The 21,213-nt window shown below is 46.1% G+C and overlaps 1 protein-coding gene across 1 annotated transcript; it reads left to right on the forward strand.

The window, feature by feature from the left end:
- The first annotated feature begins 1,119 nt into the window (after positions 1-1,119).
- gas2l1 (growth arrest-specific 2 like 1) lies at positions 1,120-16,924 on the forward strand. The gene is made up of 5 exons (XM_068738823.1): positions 1,120-1,836; positions 8,489-8,596; positions 12,492-12,588; positions 13,307-13,613; positions 14,878-16,924. The coding sequence occupies exons 1-5, from the start codon at positions 1,120-1,122 to the stop codon at positions 16,922-16,924; spliced, it is 3,276 nt and encodes a 1,091-aa protein (XP_068594924.1).
- The last annotated feature ends 4,289 nt before the right edge of the window (positions 16,925-21,213 follow it).

The following is a 21,213-nucleotide window of genomic DNA, read 5'->3' on the forward strand; positions in this document are numbered from 1 at the left end:
CAACCCCCACCTTCTCTCTCTTTCTTAAACAGACACATCCCTCTTTTTTTTTTAATGAAAACAAGCCTCCCTCTGAGTCGATGGGCTTTGCTTAAATTCAAACAGTCACACACCAGGTGGCCCGGCAGAGAAGGGCCCAGTGAAAAGTCCTGGTGTTTAACACACAGTTGGGTATAAATAAAACATTATTTTGTGAAACCACAATGTCCAGATGTCAACTAGGTTTATTACAGCATCCAATTATGCTGCTGAAGTGAAGTGAAGTGGTATAATTTTGAAGATTAATCCAGGTTCATTTTTTTTCTTAGAATATTAGTTGAGATAAAATGTCATGTTATTTGAAATGCATAAGAATAACCTTTTCACCCCTCACACAAGTTTTATAAAAATGTTTTTTTTTTGTCACATATTACTACTTCTACATATTTACCTTCACCAGAAGCTGTTTGTGCAATGGCAGTAAACTGTAGCTCGTATCATGCACGCACGCACGCACGCAAACGTGAGGGGGGGGGGCGAGCCTCCAGCAGAGGTTGATTTCCAGCGACCGCCCCTGCTTCGACACGAAACCGGCATCATTGAAAGCAGACTGGATGCGCGCAGCTGTGCCGGCGAACATGGGGTTAAGTTTTCTTCCACTGCGTGCGTTGATCCCTCATTATGGGATGCGCCACCGAGTCGCTCTGCCGGTCTGAGATCCAACAGGTCACCACGTTCGGTTCGGGAGGCGGGCCTAGCTGCGGGCTCGGTGCCGCGCACAGTGGCCGTGGTTCCATCCACGCGGAGCCGAGGCGCGTGGATCTTTGTGGGCCACGGAGTGGATTAAACGCGTCGCGTGGATGGTCCGTCGACGTCCCCGGGACCTGCTCCGCGCTCTTCATAAGAAAACCCCCACTTCCACAGAGGCACCCCTGAAAACGGCATCCATGCGCCAAGATCGCTCCACGTCCCGATGCGCGCCCTGAAGGGAGGAGCTCCGGTAGGACGCCGCAACCGGCGGGTCGGCATGGGGCGCGTCACCGCGGGCCGCGTCAGTGGGGGGGTGAGCGCGTCGGAGCGCGATCGTGCGCGATGAGACAAATCGGATACAATCAAGTAGACTTTAATTAAAGATATAAAATGGCTGATCAGAGCAACATCCAGTCGTCCGCCTCCAAGAGCATCCGGCCCTTCCGCTCCAGCGAGGAGTACCTGTACGCCATGAAGGAGGACCTGGCGGAGTGGCTGAACACCCTGTACGAGCTGGACGTCTCCGCGGACACCTTCATGGACGGGCTGGGCACGGGCTGTGCGCTCTGCCGGCACGCCAACCACGTCAACCGCGCCGCGCAAGACTTCCAGTCGGACCGGCCGGAGGCGGCGCGGTCCATGCAGGTGCCGTCCAAAGACGTCGTCTTCCAGTCGCGCAACGTTGTCCCCGGCTCGTTCCTGGCTCGGGACAACGTGTCCAACTTCATCAGCTGGTGCCGGCAGGAGCTCTGGATCAAGGACGTCCTCATGTTCGAGACCAACGACCTGGTGGAGCGATGCAACGAGAAGAACTTCGTCCTGTGCCTCCTCGAGGTGGCGAGACGCGGGTCCAAGTTCGGCATGCTGGCCCCCATGCTGATCCAGCTGGAGGAGGAGATCGAAGAGGAGATCCGGGACCAGGAAAGCCTGCTGGCCGAACCGCCCGAGCAGAGCCCGCCCAGCAGGCGCTGCGGTCGGAAGGAGAGCAGTAAGAGCGCGGAGGACGCGGACGTGGACGCGGACGCGGACGCGGACGAGCCGGACCCAGAACCGTTCGTCTGGCAGCAGAAGAGAGTTTTGTGTGACATGCGTAATTTGGATGAATTGGTGAGTTGCTGAACAATAACACGGCCCGCTGAGCGCATGTGGTGCTGATTTAACCCTGTAGGTGCGCGCAGTGGTAAGCGCCGTTGCCTCGCAGTAAAGGAGGTCGCGGGTTCGAATCTGGCTTGTGGCCTTCCTTCTGCATGTTCTTCCCGTGTCTGCGTGGGTTCTGTCCAGGTCCTCCGGCTGCATTGTGAGTGTGTGGCTGGCGGCTTGTCCAGGGTGTACCTGGACCCCGCCCTCTTGCCCATTGACTGCTGAGATAGGCTCCGGTTAGACCCGGACAAAGCATTTGGAAAATTAATGAATGAATAACCCAAATTATAGAAACCCGAGTGTGTCGTAGCTGCTTTGTGATTCCTGCAGGTCTTCTTGTACTTGTGTAATGAACTTTTTTAATCATCACTACACGTCATGCAGGCCTCATATATATATTTATATATATATATATATATATATATATATATAAATAATATATCGGATCTCTGAGGTGCTTGCAGCCGTTGATGGAAGAGCAGAGACATGTCAAAGAAACCGGCGCCTATAGATCCCCTGGGGTGTGGGTGTGTGCATGAATCAATGTGTTCTTGTGCTGATCAATTCACCCTTACCTGTGGAGGGTCAGTGTGTGTTTGACACACACACACACACACACACACGTTCATGCATTGTGCAAGAGGAGCTTTGGACAGTCAGCTCAGTGGTCAGAGACTGAAAAGTGTTTTCTTAAGTCGTCATCGGCTCCTTTCTTTTGCTCTTCAGGTGAGGATAAATCTAATCGTGCTTCTGCAGCTCCTTTAGAAACACTACTGAACCCCCACTTTAGCGGTTTGGTTCTAACGCAGCTCCTTTACAAGCACGACTGAACCCCCACTTTAGCGGTTTGGTTCTAACGCAGCTCCTTTACAAACACTACTGAACCCCCACTTTAGCGGTTTGGTTTTAACGCAGCTCCTTTACAAACACTACTGAACCCCCACTTTAGCGGTTTGGTTCTAACGCAGCTCCTTTACAAACACTACTGAACCCCCACTTTAGCGGTTTGGTTCCAACGCAGCTCCTTTACAAACACTACTGAACCCCCACTTTAGCGGTTTGGTTCCAACGCAGCTCCTTTAGAAACACTACTGAACCCCCACTTTAATGGTTTGGTTCTAACGCAGCTCCTTTACAAACACTACTGAACCCCCACTTTAGCGGTTTGGTTCGAACGCATGTACCGACTCCACCTGGAATTCAGCCTGACCTTTGATCCCGTCCGCCACACACGAGAGATCTGGTCACGGCAGAGGAGACAGAGCAGCCAGCGGAACATGCGGTCGGAGGAGTCGATGCTTTTACATCGATGGGTTTACATCGGGGGGGGGCAGATCCAGTGTGATGTCGGACAGAAATAGGAGAGCACGAGGAGACTGTCTGGCTCTGCACACCCTCGCTCATATGACTATCATAACTGGTCACATTTTAGGAATTTAGATATCACAAGAAAGGAGAGCACGTGTCCGCCTTTTTAATCTGTCATCCAACCAACGGCTTGCATGTTAGCTGTGCGGGACAGGCCCTCAGTTCTTGTCGCAAGGCACTGAGCGTCTCTTCGTTCTGATGTGCGCTTGTCTTTGTGTTTCTTTTTTGGCTTTCATGTCTCATTTTTTGCTGGTAGCGTCGTTGCTTTTAGACGTTATTATCTGGACAGGGACAGAGAGGGGCCGTGTTGGAGGGTCGCTGGTCCACAGCTCTGACGGCAGACGGCATGTCTGCTGCTCTCAGGCAGGAAGAGGCGACTCTCCCGTTTCACCAATGATCGATTTCACGTGATGCTTCGTCGCTTCTCAAGTGACAATCGTTCTTTTCATTTTCCTCCTTAGATGCTGATTTTCATTATTTACTTGTTGGCTGGTTTGTTGCACAACCAATAAGTATTTCATGCCTGTACAAGTTTATCGTGCAGTTTGTGGAAGAGATCAATTAAATGTATTATTCTCTTTATGAATAAATCAGGAATCGCATGCCAGACAAACGCTACATTTTGATATGCACCTTTCTTTACAGGTAGTATTTGTTTTATGTCTCTCAATGAGATTTGTGCTTTTGGCAGATGCGCGTTGGACGATTAAGAAAATCTTCTTTTTGAGTTGAGCGAGACGATGCGAAGCGTAGCGGTAATCGGATTACAGTCAGCGGTTCTAATCAGTTTACTAATCTCAGTAAAAATTAGCACCAAATATTCTCCGTCATGGCAGGTCGACACCTGTCTTATGTAAGATGAAGTTGAGTCATCAAACTTCTGACTCTTCATGCAAACAGCTGATGTGTCACATTTCCTGACAAAGGGTATTGATTGTTCAGAAGGCTGATGTCTAATCAGTTAACGTTCATGGTTACAACACGTCACCCCCCCCCCCCCCATCCCCTCCCCTGTCGTTACTCATCAAACCGTGGAGGTGGAACAGCTCCACTATGACGTTAGGGAAGTGACCAGCGTTTCATTTCCTTCATCATTGTTTGAGTTACTAATAAATGTTCCTTTTTTTCCCCAACTCCTTCTCGGTGCTTTTCCAGTGAGGTGGTACGAATGACCGCCGGTTTGTGAGTCTGCTGTACGTCAACGTAAAGGTTCATCCTTTGCAATAGTGGGATTGCTCTCACCCAGAACACAGCAGGGATTATGACAGAGACTTCAATTGAACCTGTATTCTTCTCCAAATTGCAATCAGATGGTCATCTGCAAACAACAAATTATTTTTTTTGTGTAATTTCTAGATTTTGCAATTAGGCGCCTCGGGCTTAGCTGTGAAAACACACACAGCGCTGCACAAACCTCGTTCATTTCCATGATGCCTTAATGCTCTCTGTAATCGTTCCTATGTTTCCTGCATGCACGGACATCCCAGCAGTACTTCTGATCACAAGCTTGCTCGTGTTCCTCCATTCGCGTCTTTCCTTCTTCATGCTCAGCCACATTTAAACTGCTTCATGTCTTTTCTCGCCCCAGGCTTCAACATTCAGCCCCTGTTCAGTTCATACGTCTGCGAGCATTCCCCCCACCCCACCCCCAACTCCGACAGGAGCATAACAGCATGTTTTGTTGGTGGCACTGAAGAGGAAGATACGATCAGACCGTTGATGGCTGTGTAATAAAGGCTGACATCTCAATCGAAGTCTTGAAGACACCAGCGGAGCAGATGGGATGAAACGCCTGTATGGACAGTCTGCTCCGTCACCCTCATGGTCCAATTCCCTGAAAACGCTGAGGAGAAACAGATATATTGTGCCTAGGGTAACTTTACTGTACACTCTGTTAAACCTGACTGGGAGGGAGAGCTACAGTAAAAGTGAGCTGGAGAGAAAGAGAAAAGTAGGTCACCATGCTTTGCTTTAGATCACACTCGTGCACTTTGCTGAGACAGCCTGCCATCCATCAGCGTTTCTCCCTCCCGTTTTTTATTTGTTGCCCTGAAGCGGTTAAATCTATTAAAACCCAGAGGAACCAGAGTTCAATGTGAGTTTAGCCTCTTCGTGTTGGTTTCTAGACGATCATCAGGTCCTCCCACCGTCACTGCCGGAGTGTTGCGTGTTCTTGATCCACATCCAAACAAACCAGTGAATGAATTAGACAGTGGTCTGATATTTAACTTCATACACTGGGCGATTGCACTGTGGTCCATTAGATTCCTATAACCCCCCCCCCCCCCCCCCCCCCCCCCCCCAGTGGGCTATTTGACATGTTGACGGATGATAAGCATCGATTGTCGGTGTCTGAGGCCTGGCTTGGAGCAAGTATGATTAAATCTTTGAAAGCACGGAATACAGGTTCTAGAATACCTGAAGACAAAGGGGTTACTGCCGCCCCCCCCCCCCCCACCACCCGTCTGTCTATCCTCCATCCGTTGTTAGTGCTATGCTACATTTGAGGAAGATGAAGAGTGATATCGTCTCTCTTCAGCCAGGAATAAAAGCAACACATAAAGCTCCGGCCTAAATGCTTTATTTGTTTGCACTCATCGTGCAACCATATGACTTAATTGAATCAACATAATCGCCATATCATGTGTGCAAAGGAGGCTGTGTTTCTGAGACATTGCATACGTAACCCCAGAGGAGTCGTTTATATACAGGCTGTGTTACCAGTTGTTTGGTAGATAGTCGAACCTATTTCCTGTTCCATTCCGAGGCCTTAGGAACGCAGTGAAGCCGGAACCTCTCCGTCCTCACAGGCTCTGCAGTGGCATACCGCTCTTGTCTCTGTGCAAATCTTTGGAGGCTTCCAGTCATGACAGGAACTCCTCGGGTTGAGACGGGGAAATGATAAGCTCCGTCAGGGTTCTCGGCATGCTTAAAACACACCTTGAAAGTGGTGTATTTTCAATGTGGCACTTTGATCCTCCCAATTCTCTTTACCTTTGGCAAACTGACACATATCCTGTTGCAAACCCGACAAACTGGGTCAGGTCAGCAAACACCCTCATGTAAGTTCCTGCAGCGTGACTTATTGTAATATTCTGCTTTTATTGCTGACGTGTGGAGGTACTTATCCACAGGCTAAAGGACCAGCACGCCTTTGTTTGATGACTCCACCAGGGTAAACTGCGTGGCCGGTACAGTATTGACAAGTGACAAACATTACATCAGCATAACATAACCTGAATTGCAACAAACCAGAGGGATAATTCATCTTTTCACGCAATAACAACCAAAGAGTTCAAAATCATCAGCAAAATAAGCCAAAGTAATGCGACATCGGTGATTAGCTCGTTACGTTTAGCAGCCGTCTTAATCTTAATCTTGTATGGTGGACCACTTTTCAAATCAGTGAAGAAAATGGGGGGGGATAAAATCTCTCCCCTCCTATTTCCTCCCTCCGTCCCCAGAGTCGGCTCAGCCCTCCGTCTCAGCTTATCTCTTCCATGAGTGTCCCTTCAAATGCTTGCAGGTCAGGAAGGGAAGCCAACGGAGAGGCTGCTGGCTCACGCCCGAGCAGATACGACCGTCATTAAAGCCACATGTGCTGTAAACCTTCTCGCACATTGAACTCACGCATCGACATGAAACAATCTCTGCATTCCTGTCTTCAGATAGATTCAGCCGATTGGGAGTCTACAGGGGCGTGTTGTCGTCTGCTCAGTTACTCTTTCTCTTTTTTTCAATCTCAAACATCTGCAGCGCTTGTTGAAAGGGTCTCTCGTTTGACCAGCTTGCATCCATGATTCATCCCCGAGAGGGTTTCTCAGTGCTCCAGCTCCACTGCTGCATGTTTCCTGCGTTAGCGTGTCGCTCTCTCTCTCTCTCTCTCTCTCTCTCCTCCCCTTCGATCTCACTCTTGTGTGTGTTTTGCCTTTCGGTGCGTCTGAGCTCATCCGTTGTTGGCACAGTGAAGATGTGGGAAGTGCGCACATTTCATGCCGAGGCATCCACAGAGTGAATAGTTCAAATGTCAGTGCTTTATAACTGTAGTTAACAGTTATAAAGGGAAGGGAAAGGCTATGTGTGTGTCTGTCGTAATCTTTCCATGAACTCACCATCTGGGGTTTTTCCAGGCGGAACTCGTCCACCTTCTTACAGAACGAACGATGGAAGTGACAGAGTGGAGAGAAAGAGGAGGGGAGCAAGAAAGGCAAGCGAGAGAGGAAAAAAAGAAAGCAAAGCCAAATTTAGGACCGGTCAGCGAGTGTAAGAGCTAAAAATAAAAGGACGATGCAGGAGACAACAAGGCAGCAAAGAAGATGAGAAAGAGAAGAGCAGGTGAGGCGCTGAGGATTAGCTCTGATCTCTGCGGAAAGACGGGTGAAGAGAATAACAAGGAGTTTCCTTCATCTTCAAAAAGCAACATAATGTTGTGTTCAAGGCCAACCCGCTCCCACCCGCAGCACCGACCTGTGCAGCACGGGTGGGGGTTTCACCTCCTTAAACATTACTCCTCAAACAGCAATAAAATGCACGCCTCACTTTCACCACGGCGCCCCTGAATGGCCAGTCTTGGAGCCGTTATCCTTTCACACAGCTTTCCTTCCCTTCCCGTGCCGACGCCTTTTGTCTCAGAGAGACGGCAAGCAAAAAGCACAGACCGACATTATACACAGGCGGAGCTCGCTCCACCCTGCAGTTGTGTCTGACTCCGGTTGCCTAATAAGCACCCCCCCCCCCAACCACAGCAAGGGCATCGGCTGCAACCCCCTTCATTCAAAACCCAGCTGGCAGCGTAAGGCCCGCTGACATCACCGCCGCCGCTCTCCTTTTCCTCTCACTTTGTGTTACAACCAGAAGCATAGTCATGCAACAGCCGGAGAGGGAGTATTCGTTAACATGCACCCCGTGCATGTTTTTGTGATACTTAGTGGCAAACTAAATTGCCAAAATACTTTAGTTAGATGAAGCAGGGCTTTTAATGTGGTAAGAGAGCTGGGCGGGGTAACTCCGTCGCCCTTGGAGAGAGATAAGTCAGACATCCTCGTATGATCAGGCTGCTGAGGCAGCTGATTGGTCCCTCCATCAAAGCGTATCATTGGGTTGTTTACACTCAGGGCCAGCAGGGCTACAGATACGGGTTCAAACATGACCTCACGCGATGGTCCTGACCTGCAACAACAGGAATTCTGACTCTGGTGTGTTTGCGGTGTCGATCTGCTCGCGTTAACCTGCTCTGCTCTGCTGTCCTCAGGTGCGTGAGATTCTGGGCCAGTGTTCCTGTCCGGCTCAGTTTCCCATGATCAAGGTTTCAGAGGGGAAGTACAAAGTGGGAGACTCCAGTGCGTTGATCTTCATAAGGGTAGGTCCTCAACACCGTTGTTATTATTTGGTATCTGTGTGGTCATTGTCAGTCAAAATGCGGCACAGACGCAGAAGTGAATCGCCTTCATGAACAAAATCTCCCCCCCCCCCCCCGCAGAGTTGTTGCTTTTTTCTTTTTAAATCCATGTTGCCAGGTTTTCGTAGCAAGCAGACCTAAATTGTGATGAATCTGAATCTGCAGCGTACGCACGATGCCGGCACCCACTTGTAGCAAAGAGGACTGACGCCTGCAGCCACTGCATGGAGCCATAAGGTGCTGCCAGATGCCGTTGCATGTTGTTTACACGAGAACGAGATAATGGAGCAATAGTTACATTACTGCTCCGTGGATGCATCCAAGCTCCATGAAACCTGAAATACTTGTGAGATCGTGCGTTTGTTTTTGTCCTAGTAATCAGAAGTGCATTCGTCTCGCCCACTCCCAAATTGCACTCTTTTCCACATTTAGAACTTTAGGTCATTTCCTTAGCCAGCTCTTATTTTGACTTTAGCCCATTTCCACTCGCCTATTTGTCTCAATTTCACTTTGAGAGCTGCAGCTGTTCCCACATCAGGCCTCAGAGGACTGGGGAGGGTGGTTGGTTTAGGTGTCAGGGAATCCCAGTTAAATTCAAATCTCACTGGCTTTCCAAGCTGTCTGGCATTTGCATCTGATGTCTGTCTGGCTTGCATGCATGACAGGAGAGCGCCGCCCCACATGCAGAGGCTGGTTTGGATTGATTCCAGCCTGCGGTCCTTTCTTATGTGTCCTTGCCTTTCAATCCAAACAAAGAATCACCCTCCCCCTTTTCTTTGTGAGACTCCTTCACTCAAAACAAACACACTGCATGTGACATTAGAAAAAAATAAATACTGATTGATACTAATTATTTTACCACTTATTAAAAGACTCAAAACAAAACTAGAAGGTCACTCGGTTGAGCTCATTCCTCCGCCCAGGAATAACAATCAGTTCTAATCCAAATTCCAACAAGACACGTGCACCAACAAAATGATGTTCAGGGTTCAGTTGAAGACGACTACTGTACTTTCGGCTTGTCCCGTCAGAGGTCGCCACAGCAAATCAACGTTCTCCGCTTCACCCTGTCCTTTGCATCGTCCTCCCCAACACCAGCCACTCTCATGTCCTCCCTCACTACTTCCATGTGTCTCCTCCTGGGTCGACCTCTAGCCCTGTTCCCTGGCAGTTCCATCCTCAGCATCCTTCTACCGATATAGTCCCCGTCTCTCCTCTGGACACGTCCAAACCATCGAAGTCTGGCCTCTCTGACCTCGTCTCCAAAACGTCTAACCTTCACTGTCCCTCTTATTGTCTCAGTTCTAATCCTATCCAACCTGGTCACTCCCAAGGAGAACCTCAGCATCTTCATCTTCATCTCCTCCACTTCTAGCTCTGCCTCCTGTCTTTCCCTCAGAGACACCGTCTCTAAGCCGTCCATCATGGCTGTCCTCACCACTGTCTTGTAGACCTTCCCCTTCATCCTAGCTGACACTCTCCTCTCACAGAGCACACCTGCTACTTTCCTCCAGCCTGCCTGCCTGCCCACGATTCTTCACCTCCTTTCCACATTCTCTCCATCACTCTGCACTGTTGACCCGAGGTACCTGAAGTCCTCTACCTTCTTCACGTATATTCCTTGTAACCCCACTGTTCCCCCGGGGACCTTCTCATTTACACACATGTACTCTGTTTTACTCCACTTCAGTTGAAGACAAATAATAATATAATACTAATAATAATGGATTCCTGTTCTCTATCTGGTTCCACCGCGATTGTCAGTGGTCCCACTCTTCCTCCAAGCTTCATCAAGTAGTTTATGCTAAACGGATGGAAATGAGATGGCGTAAAGAAACAAGAAAAGACCCTTTAATTCTCTCCCAATAGTTAAACCTCTGCCTGTTTAGGTGGATTAAAGCAACGTGACACTTTTCTGACCTTTCCCACTCTCTCTGACCTTTGGTTTGAATGTAACAGGCTTCTTTCCCCGTGTTTGCGGCGTGTGACTGTTTGAGCCTCCGATTAATTAGATCAGCCCTCTTCACACAGTCTCTGCCATGTTTGCACTGACTCCTGTAAACGATGACAGGGACTGCACATTTGCCCCGATGCCGAGAAGTGCAGCCACAGCACTTCCCCTATTCTTGAGGGGGGGGGGGATCACTTCTTAAACACTTTGAATGTCAACAAGCTTCATTCAGTTGCCAACGCTCTGACAATGATCCCGGACTGAACAGTGGCTGGAGTAGAGAAGCTAAACTTGTGAAGGGGCCACATGAATTGCAGGGCAGGGGGGGGGGGGGGGTGCTCAAGAAGAAATTTGCTCTACATACCCCTGCTATAATAACAAGAAGTCTCTTTGTTCATTGTTGCTATAGAAACAGGGATTGGGTCCTTCTATCCTGGTTTTGATAGTTTGATATCCGCTACGTTGTTGGGAAATTATGAAGCTAGGCCACACATCTTACACTGGAACGTGGTCACATGACGTGCTTAAGGCCTAAGCACACTCCTCAGCAGCACTGGCAATGTATGCATAAAATATAACAAATTTAATAACGTATGTAATAAGCTTTTTGGGCGACTAAACAACTGGTGTAAAATGCATTGAAACAGAGACGTACACATTTTACTGTAGTTTTGATCATTACATGTCCTACAAATTTAGATTGGAAAAATAAGAAGGTTGTGATGCTTAATATTACATAGATTTGCTCCCCCCCCCCCTTTCTTTTTTTAAAGATGTTTCTATTATATTAATATGTTGGTTTGATTGTTTCTGCGACTGCACTCTGTCGTCAGATCACTATAAAAGTGAATTAATGAGATAACTGCAATTAACATTTTAATACCCCTGACAATCTCTTTAAAGTGATGCAATTATCTCTCTTCAGTTCATAAAGGCTATTTGTTTACCAGATGCCTTTACCACCCAGACGGCTAATCCGCCTCCAAGGTTTCAAAGCAATAACGATTAGATTGGATCATTCTAGAGATTTGCGCAACATCAGCACCACTTATAATAGTCGCCACACAAAAGGCAATGCAAAGGATCTGAGAGTCAGATGTGTATTTAACCTTGTGCACGATGCAAATCTCCTGTTAGGGCACCTTTTACACTGTTACTGTGGAGGTTTTCTATTAATGCAGGTCACCGTATGAGGTTACGCTGATTTCCTGACACACAATGGCGATATTCAAATAGTAAACCTGCGATGGCATCCAACCCGAGCATTGGATTGTAAGCGGCAGCAGTTTATAGCCTGCTCTCAGATAACGATAAGCAGATCAGCGGTTACGGCAGATTTCATGTAGCTTGCTGTGTTAGAGAGAAGGCTGGACTTGTGTGTGAATCTACAGCCGCTGTCTGGCTACCATCAGAGACCGAGCCATGTGTGATTCGCTGGAATAAACTCTGTGCCAGCCCATTATGGCTTTACATGTGGCTGGCAGACACTGTTACACAACCCTCGTGGGGGGGGGTCAATCTACGGCAGCGAGAATCCTTGGCATAATCTTGTGGATGTATGTGCCGCAAAAAACACAGTAGAGAGTAGAAGGTGGCATATCCACCAACTCCCCTCTCCTCTAATACCCCCTAAAAACACAGGGAAGCCCGCTGAAAGAGGCTTTCAGAGTACTTTGTGTTCTTTATTATGCTATTACTCTGCGAGTTAGCATGGCAATGAGCAGCAGCTGTCGGCGAGGAAAAGGTAGGGGCACAGGGAGGGGTGCATCTTGATGTTGCATAAGATGCCCCACTTGTGGAATTAGCATCTTTATGGACTTTCGCAGGGCTTTATATCAAACGGTCTTATTCAGTGTTGTGTTCTTTTCATCTGTTAAGGTCTTGCTTTCTCTCTTTGTCCCCCAGGTCCTTCGTACCCACGTGATGGTGCGTGTTGGAGGGGGCTGGGACACATTGGAGCACTATTTGGACAAGCATGACCCGTGTCGTTGTGCTGCTTTTGGTGAGGTCATTTCCTGCTCCGTGTCGGCTCGGAACAAAGCAGCTTCATTTTATTCATGTATTCCAGAATTCATAATGCATTTAAGGCTGGACACATCATTAGACATCATTCAACATCTAATGTGCCATGAGCTATAATTCATATAAATCTGGATTGCATTTATTTCTGCATGTTATTTAGCATTGTTTCAGCCAAGCAAAATGAAATCCAAGCAAAATTACAAAACCAGGAAATGACACGTCTGCAAAATGATTGAAAATGTGCTCATCTTAACACAAGGTGGACATTCTTGCTTGTAAAATGGACATTTCTCAAAACCTGTCTGTGTGCGCGCTCATTTTGAGCACACAGATCATACATGTTTATTACAATGGTGGGTGGGACCGTCCTTTCTTGTTCCACGGCTCCAAACTAATGCTGAAGTGGTGACGTCGAGGCCAAGCCCGGACAGCTGACTGGAGCTGAAATCATAATTGGTGTTGCATCTATAATCAAAAGAGGCCGTGTTGAATATCAGCGTATTAACTGATCACAGAAGCAGGCTTTCATGCCCTATAAATGTTCTCCCTAAGGGGTGGGTTCATCAGTAGAGCCCATCTCTACGACTCAGGGGAGACTATGTCACCTCTTACTGCTGATGACACTCATCTAGTTAGGTAGGATGTATTTCTGGGCCTTGTCTGTAGATGTTGATTAGAAGTTAAACCTGCTCCCTCAGCCCATCGGTACCACCAGGCTAAAGCCAGCAGCCAAGGTCAGGGAGGCCACAGCAAGTCCTCGAGTGCCCACTCCTCCCGCTCCACCAGCCCAGGTCCAAACTGGCGAAATGATGGAATTGCACCGCACAAACCCCCGGACAGACGCTCCTTGGAGCAATCCTCTGCTCCATGTGCCTCCTCCTCCACGCGGCCTGGACGCTCGCAGAACCTTTCTGGCTCCATTGAGCTTGACTCCGCTGTCGTGCGAACTCTCCTCCCACGGCCGCCACGAGACAGATCAGAACCCCGCCATTTTAATCCTCTCAGGTGAGTGAGCGAGTGCGTCCGTCTTAGTGTGCAGATAAATGTTTCAGTTCCCTGGCGGCCAACACTCAACTCAGATTTCGCAGCCTGCTCTTCATCTTCACACCAACAGACGGAAGCACACACACACACACACAATTAACTGGGAATATACACAACAAATGCACATGACGGGAAGCCACAGATTAGACCAGAGCAGATTTATCTAATCTCAGGTGACATTGCCAGATAAATCCGCCGCAGCAGCCAACCTGCAGCATATCCCAGTGGCTACAAGCTACAAACTAATCATGTTCACCAAGCTCTGGTTTTTCTCCGCTCTCCTTTCTTCTTGATTCGTCCACAATTGATTAATTGCCAAGAGATGGCTGCGGTTCTTTGTGAGCTGCTCAGGCATTCCTTCTCTAGCCATGACAAGCAGACGAGTATAAAGTAGGAGTGGCCAGGTTGCTGACATCAGAGCAATGGCATGCGACTGACGTTACACCTGGTTCGTCCTATTGGATGTTAAGATTGTAGAATCTTTTCATGCCCTTCGTGAAGCTGGTAATGGGTTTAGATTGTCTTACTTATATATATCAAAGTGTGAAGGCGCCGTTGTTTAATGCAATTTGGATCTGAACAGGGTTTTACTTTGGCTTCTATATTAGATGTGGATTATTTCAGCACTGAGTGATGGCTCAGACCAGACGTCAAGGCAGCAGCTCATTCAAATTAGCCCTCCGTGGGTCGGGTACACCCTTTCCAGTCTGCCAGGCCAGATAAAGACTAATCTGACAACTATCCCCAGACAACTGTTCACAGCTAACTCGAGAAGTAGGGCAACAGGTGGTACAATAGGTTTGTACGCAAATGACCGCTCTCTGTGATGCACAAAGCCTGACTCGGGGGGGCACACAAGACCACAGCACGTTGTATTTCCTAAACTGACTGACCCGTAATTGATTGATTCAAAAACTTGCACTTATTTTTTTGATTAATTTAAAGGTTTAGTCCAACATTTTTGTAATCCTGTGGGGAAAACATGTTATTCTATATGTATAATCAAATAGCAAAGCCTCCGCCGGGTCCATTTAAAAATATGAATCTGGTTAATCAGATCTGTTCGAGTTTGTCCTTCCACTCCATCCACTGATTAGTGGGTGGGGTGGTGACGCCGTGTAGAGGAGGGATGTGTTTATATTTGGTTAAAAAAAAGTCTCTAAGATGATTAATTTTAGAGATTCAATAGATGATTCAATTTATTTTTGTTTTCTCTCCATTGTAGGAATAAGGAGACAATGTTACCTTTGACAAGACGTTTGTCTGGAGACAGTGACTCATCCACAGCCTCCTCTAAGGGTGGAGGTGGAGGTGGAGGAGGGGGACGGCATGCCCTTGGTGGAGTCTCGAGGCGATCTGGTTCAGAGGTTGTCCTGTTTGTCAGTCGCAAGGAAGGGAAGCATATGATTGAGCGGTCTGGAGCAGGAAATCAGACTCCCTCCCGCCCCTCACTTCCCCGTGCACGCAGCCAGTCCCGGGAACGTTCTGCACTCGCTCCAAAACCCAACCCACCACAAGGTTCCTCTGATGGATCACGAGCATCCCGCACTGAGAGGGGCCGCTCTCTCGGAAATGAGGGCCCAAAGAGGTTCCATGCGCCACGATCTCAGAGCCAGAGTAAGATATCTAGTCGTACACGGTCCGGTGATACCACTACGGGATCCACGTCCAGCCACAGAGACCCTATGACCTTGTCCTCAGAGAGAAGAGAGGAACTTCGGCCCAAACAACTGCCCCCATCGTCTCCCAGAGTAGGTGGTGGTTTCGCCAAGAGGCAGACATCCTCGTGTTCCAACTCACCAATTAAAGGCCTCCAGAATAACAACAGCAGTCCCAGCAAAAAGAGTGTAGCTACTCCCAAACCTCCTGCCCCGCGCTCACCCTCCACAGGTAAAGGAAGACTTCTCCCGCCAGTCAGTTCAGGAGGTCGACGTTCACCACACTCATCTCCCCGAAACCCCTACCATCATGCTGCCCGCTCCTCTCGCACAGCGCAAGGCAGTCGCTCCATTGGGCAAGGCCAATATAGGACTTTTTCTGGCAAGGAGCACCAGGAGTCAGAAAAGGAGGGACTGGGTTTTGGCTTCCAGATGCTTCCAACACTGGACCCCCAGAGGGAGCAGGACATGTACCGCAGCTTTGAGGCTGAGTTTCTGGCCAATACACAGCAGGCTAGAAGGATTAGCACCCCAGGAGGACCTACCCTGCAAGGAGCTGGAATAGCTTTTATTCCATTAGCAAGTGATCCTAATGTCACTGACTCGGCTTATTCCTCTTCTAATTCCTCCACCTCTTCGCCGAATGTGGGGGCAAAGGCGAGAACTCTGCCTGACCTCAGGGAATCCAAGCGAGCAAATCCCTGTCTTTTCCCACTGGATGACCCCTTAAACATACTTTATGGACACAATTTTGCAGGACCTCGCAACTTCAGTCAAGGCGAGCCTGAGCACTGGGGAGGAGGTCTCAAGAAACTGCCAGCCATCTCCAGCTGTGTAGAGGAGAAGGAACCTCCATCTTCCATGCCCAGCGATGGAGACACAGAGTCAGGCAGAGCGAAGCAGTTCGCCTCACAACCCACTCTCCATTGCCGGACTATGAATGGAGACCATGGAGGTTTTTCTCACATGAGGGGGATGATGCATCAGCAGAGTCAGCTTGGTTGGGACGCGGGATCTGAAGGAGACATTCCTCTGGAGAAGACAAAATTACCTTTTGACTTAGAAAATAGTGACGGTAGTGATGACCTCCCGCCCCCGGAGGCTTGTCCGTCACCTTTGCCCCTGCCCCCCTCTGAGGACTGCTCATTCCAGGATTCTTCAAGTGAAAACTCCTCCATGTGCTTCAGCCTGAGTGAATCCCACTCGGAATCCCCCACACCATCTTCACCTGTGGCCAATGGGGACACAGTTGGAGAAGCGATGCAGACTAAGAAAGCGCAAAAGAAGGGAGACAAGGTAGGACCTATCGCAAAGGACAAACTAAAAGCCAGCATCGCACCTCGCATCGACAACAGACCAGGAAACAGCCCCTCCCGTATCCCCACCCTGCTCAGCTACAGAGACCAGCAGGCTCACGGCACTCTGTCCCCATGTCACACTCCGCCACTGTCTCCACAGAGCTTGCGGTCTCGTGGCCGTCCAACCACATGCAAGAACCCCCACCAGGCCTTCACAGATATGATACACCCTCAATCATGTTCTCCGGCAATGGGCGACAAAGATTGTCCATTCCCTGGACAGTCGGGGAGCCTGGACGCTGAAGCTTGGATGTAGCACAAATAATAAAGGGGGCTACTGTCATGAATTTTGACTACTAAAAAAAGACTTACGACTGGGCTATAGACTGTTTTCATTGCATGTTGAACGCTCCTCTTTAACCTAGCTTCTCCCCTGAGTACCTGCAGAGGGGTTCTTTGTTGCTTTTAATTTGCACTTAAGCCAAATTATTTATTTACCAAAGGAATGGTCTTTAAAATGACTTTTATTGTGTTTCCAGTGTGTGCATGGGGGGGGCTTTTTGCCAATAGTACATTTTTTGTTTGTTTTTAGTTGAAAATGAAAATGTCCTGGTCGATGCAGAGAGATGAGAGGAGGTGTCCTTTCATGCGCCCCATTGAGGCGCGTGGTGAAGCGCCAGGATTTCAACTCTTCAACGTAAACACTAAACCTTTAGTCACGTGGATTGGCTCCCTCTTGTGGTTCGCCACATCGTCCCCACTTGCCTTGAGAGTCAAAGTACTTACCGGTACTGTGATATTTTCAATCTCCCCCACCTTCTCATATGACTCATTATACATATATTTACAATAGCAGCCTCATTGTTCTTCTGACTTTGTAAAAATCGCATGCACCACAATCACTGTACAATTTGTCTGCAGCCATCAATGTCTAATCACTTTTTCCACAACAATCGATAATGTTGCTGTTGGAGAGTCTCAGTCATCCAGGTTACGGTAGATCTTCAAGGTTTTCCTGCGAGCCCAGTTGACTTTATTCAACACCTGTAGAGATCAATCAATGACTTTGAGACAATGTTTCTTTTTCAATGTTATGCTTAATAACAGTAAAAGAGATTTGAATATAATTCCACTTTAAAGCGGATTAAGTGTAGAAACATGAGGAGCGGTGAAAGTTCTAATATACTCTGTCCTTGCCACTGTAACAGAAATGCTGACGTTAATATTTGTTCCTCTGGCCAAACTGTAGACTTGAAAACAATGTTAAATACATACCAACTCAACTGCTGAGGGGAGAATGAATGTGTAAATTACATGTTGATGCGTTGACCGATGGATGTGGGTATTCTGTTTATTAAAAGGCATTGAACACACAGTTTATTGAATACTCACTGGAATCAGTTCTGCCTTAGCTATGCAACACTGGCTTTGGAAATGCCTTGACAATTCTCTTTGCCTTACATTTTATTACTGGTTAGTTTTTGAATGTTTTGCTTGACAGTGGCACGGTTTATTCAGTCACACCGCATCGATCATTAACTTTTATTGCTATTAATATACTTTGACTTTAAATGTGGACAAATGTAAAATATTTTAATTTGATGAATACTTGGTGTGGGTGTTCAGCTCAGCGTAAAAGACACGTGATCAACCACCTCTTCTTGTCCCTGTTGGTTGTTTTCAACACAGGAAGCCAGACAACCAAGTCAGCGGATGAATTTCAATGACACGATAGAATCAGTGGGGCCATCTAGTGGTTAAAGAAGTCCAATTTATTAAAAGCAAAAACAAACAAACCTGTATTTCTGACACATGCCCTCTCTTCCGTACTTTCTGAATCACATGTTCTGGTGCAGGTTAGAGCTAACAATGATATGATATAATATGGCCTTTGATGAATGAAGAATGACTGGATGGACGAGGAAATAATTTTACTTGATTATCAACGTGTGCAAAAGAAGAATGATTACCGGTAATGGATACTGCTATTGGAAAGGTTCTCTTGTGAAACTCTTGCACAGTTTTCACACACAGAGTATGAAAGTCACGACTCCAGCTACTGTAAATCCTGTTTTGGGTATTTAACTTGTGTGAACTCTGTAAAATATATTTGAAAGTGAAAATGTTGGTATTATAGTGTTCGTGCCCTGCAGAAACCGCATAATATGGAGAGAATGCAAATCTTTTTTTTTTTTGCCACCACTCTGGTCTCACCCAAAGTCCAGCTCACAATTACCAATTACTAGCTTTTAATTAATATTAAGTGAAATAATTGTATTGTATCAGAAAACGTAAGAAAAAAATGCTCCTCAAAGTTTTTCTTCTGTAACGCTCAATACAAGAATTTTTTTATTTTTGCTGCAAATATATATCAGTTACAAAATCCCATTATATTCTCCATTATCACATATTGTAGAACCATCCCTATTCTGTATCTTCCAGAAACAATATTTCAATTAAAGTTGTGGGTGGAGACTTTATTTACAGCATTTTCTTTCTCTAGGCGAGGCCTAATTCTTGCAGCGCACACTGAATAGGCTTTAAGAAAAGTGTGCATACATGGTGTACATACTGTATGAGAATATGTATGGACTTGGAAAGAGGGATGAATGATGTTGGCTTAATTTATTTATTTATGGTAATATTCAGCCTAATCGGGCTAAAGTGACTTCCTTGTTACAAATACTGATAAGAGATTTGTACATTTTTAGGGGGTCTAAATGAGGTAGGGTCCAACATGTAAAGACCTTATATAATTAAACTCTCAGTTTTCTCTTCAGCATACAGCAGAGACATAATAATTGATTAGAATTATTGTTTAAAACAGGTATATGCATAATGTAAACATATATGTGCTGTTTTTGTTGCATTCAGAGATCCAGGAATTTGATTAAAACCTGATTTAATTGCTATACATAATTTGTGATGTATCACTATTGTTAGAGCTACATTGACTCAGTATGTACCCACTTATGAGTTTCAACTGTTAAACACATATTTAAGTAAAACATTATTATTATTATTTTTAAAGCAATTTCTAATGGATTATTTAAAAAATCAGATATGGATCATCTGGTGTTTAATGTTTGCCAACTACACAATCTGTGATTTCACACAAACATGCAATTACATTTCAAAAGAGTGATTGTATTTGTATAATCTTGATTCTTCACAATTTTGTGGAAATGGAAACTATTTTTAGTCATGCTATCCCTAATCAGGAAAATCTGAATGTTCAAGATGAAACACTTTCATGTTTGCCTATGTTGTTTTCACTTCAGTTACGGTAAATGTACAGATTGCGTGACATTGTGGAATTGAAATGTATAAAATGGCAATACTGCAACATTTCATTTTTTTTGGAGATGAAAATGCTGTCAGGTTGTTCTTGTAATAAATACTTTCTTCTGGGTTTATATGTTATGCTGGATCATATTTTCATGTAGACATTTGGTCACTGCAAGGTGCAGAGCAGAGGAATATTGGAGTTGGAAAAACCATAATAGAACAATGGTTCATCATTCTTCATATATATATATATATTTACATCGTGTACTGGAAAACCTGTCTTTGTTGCATTAGCTACAGCCCTCTGTTTGTAGTCACACCAGTAGTCCAGTTGGCTGATATCTGATGGTTGATTGATCTGAAACTAAAAAAGTACTTGATTCCATATTCCCAGTTTTGCTTGAGAATGTACAGAGAAAGAATGTTGATGTTGCCCTTTAAAATTGAAATTACCCCATGCTGTTGCACGTTATATCCAAAACAAATGTAATTGTTGTTCTACTATTTAAGAAAATGGACAAATCGTAACAAAGGCCTATGACATGTAAAACTATGTTTTGTTTGCTTATTTTTGCCATTGTCTGAAGAAAAAAAAAACCCACATTATTAGCCAGTATGAACAATTTCTTTAAAATGCCAATTGTATATTCGGGGTGTTTGGAAAATATTCTGGTACTATTTTTCAGCTGTTTCCAAAAAGAAAATCTACCAGGAACAAAATATATAAAAACATTTCCACATTCAACTCAAAATTCTACTTGACTATTGCATTCTCAAATTATTCAGTGTCTTGAGTAGCATCCCTTATTTATTAAATGCATGTTCTTAATTATATGCTTACGTTCATGGCTTTACTTTATGAGTAGGGTCCCTTCATTGCTCTGAAAAGGCCTACATTTATGCTCAGTCTTAATCTAGACATTTGCCACCAAAAAAAGATCAGACACAGAAGTTTGGTGATGGTCCAGGGGATCTTTTGCCAATTTGCCATTAAATCATCCCTGCAATTGGGTGAATAAATTTGGCTTCAATTCTAGCAGTATAAATATCTTTAATTATTCTCTCTTCTCATGATTTGTCCATCTTTTTAAAGAGCAATAGTATAGTAATGTAATACTCAACAGCACAGCATACGATGCTTGTTTCAGAATTTTTTTTTGTCTTCATAATATATTTTCAACAATCCTCGGAAAGTGCTGGAAAATAAAATGTGTTAAAAGAGTTGCTGAACCAAAGTTAAAGATAGTCGTTTGTGCCTGAGAAGTGACGTAGCCGTGTGTTATTCTACGGAAAGCCGGAAGTAGATGAAGTGGGAGG

The sequence above is a fragment of the Brachionichthys hirsutus genome, chromosome 4, assembly GCF_040956055.1.
Source record: "Brachionichthys hirsutus isolate HB-005 chromosome 4, CSIRO-AGI_Bhir_v1, whole genome shotgun sequence".
Lineage (NCBI taxonomy): Eukaryota > Metazoa > Chordata > Actinopteri > Lophiiformes > Brachionichthyidae > Brachionichthys > Brachionichthys hirsutus.

Bases quoted from the DNA above. Each gene is read 5' to 3' on its own strand.
- gas2l1 (XM_068738823.1), top strand. From the start codon at position 1,120: ATGGCTGATCAGAGCAACATCCAGTCGTCCGCCTCCAAGAGCATCCGG. The intron at 8,597-12,491 runs GTAGGTCCTCAA...TTTGTCCCCCAG, and splicing joins GTGCGTTGATCTTCATAAGG to GTCCTTCGTACCCACGTGAT. The intron at 13,614-14,877 runs GTGAGTGAGCGA...TCTCCATTGTAG, and splicing joins CGCCATTTTAATCCTCTCAG to GAATAAGGAGACAATGTTAC.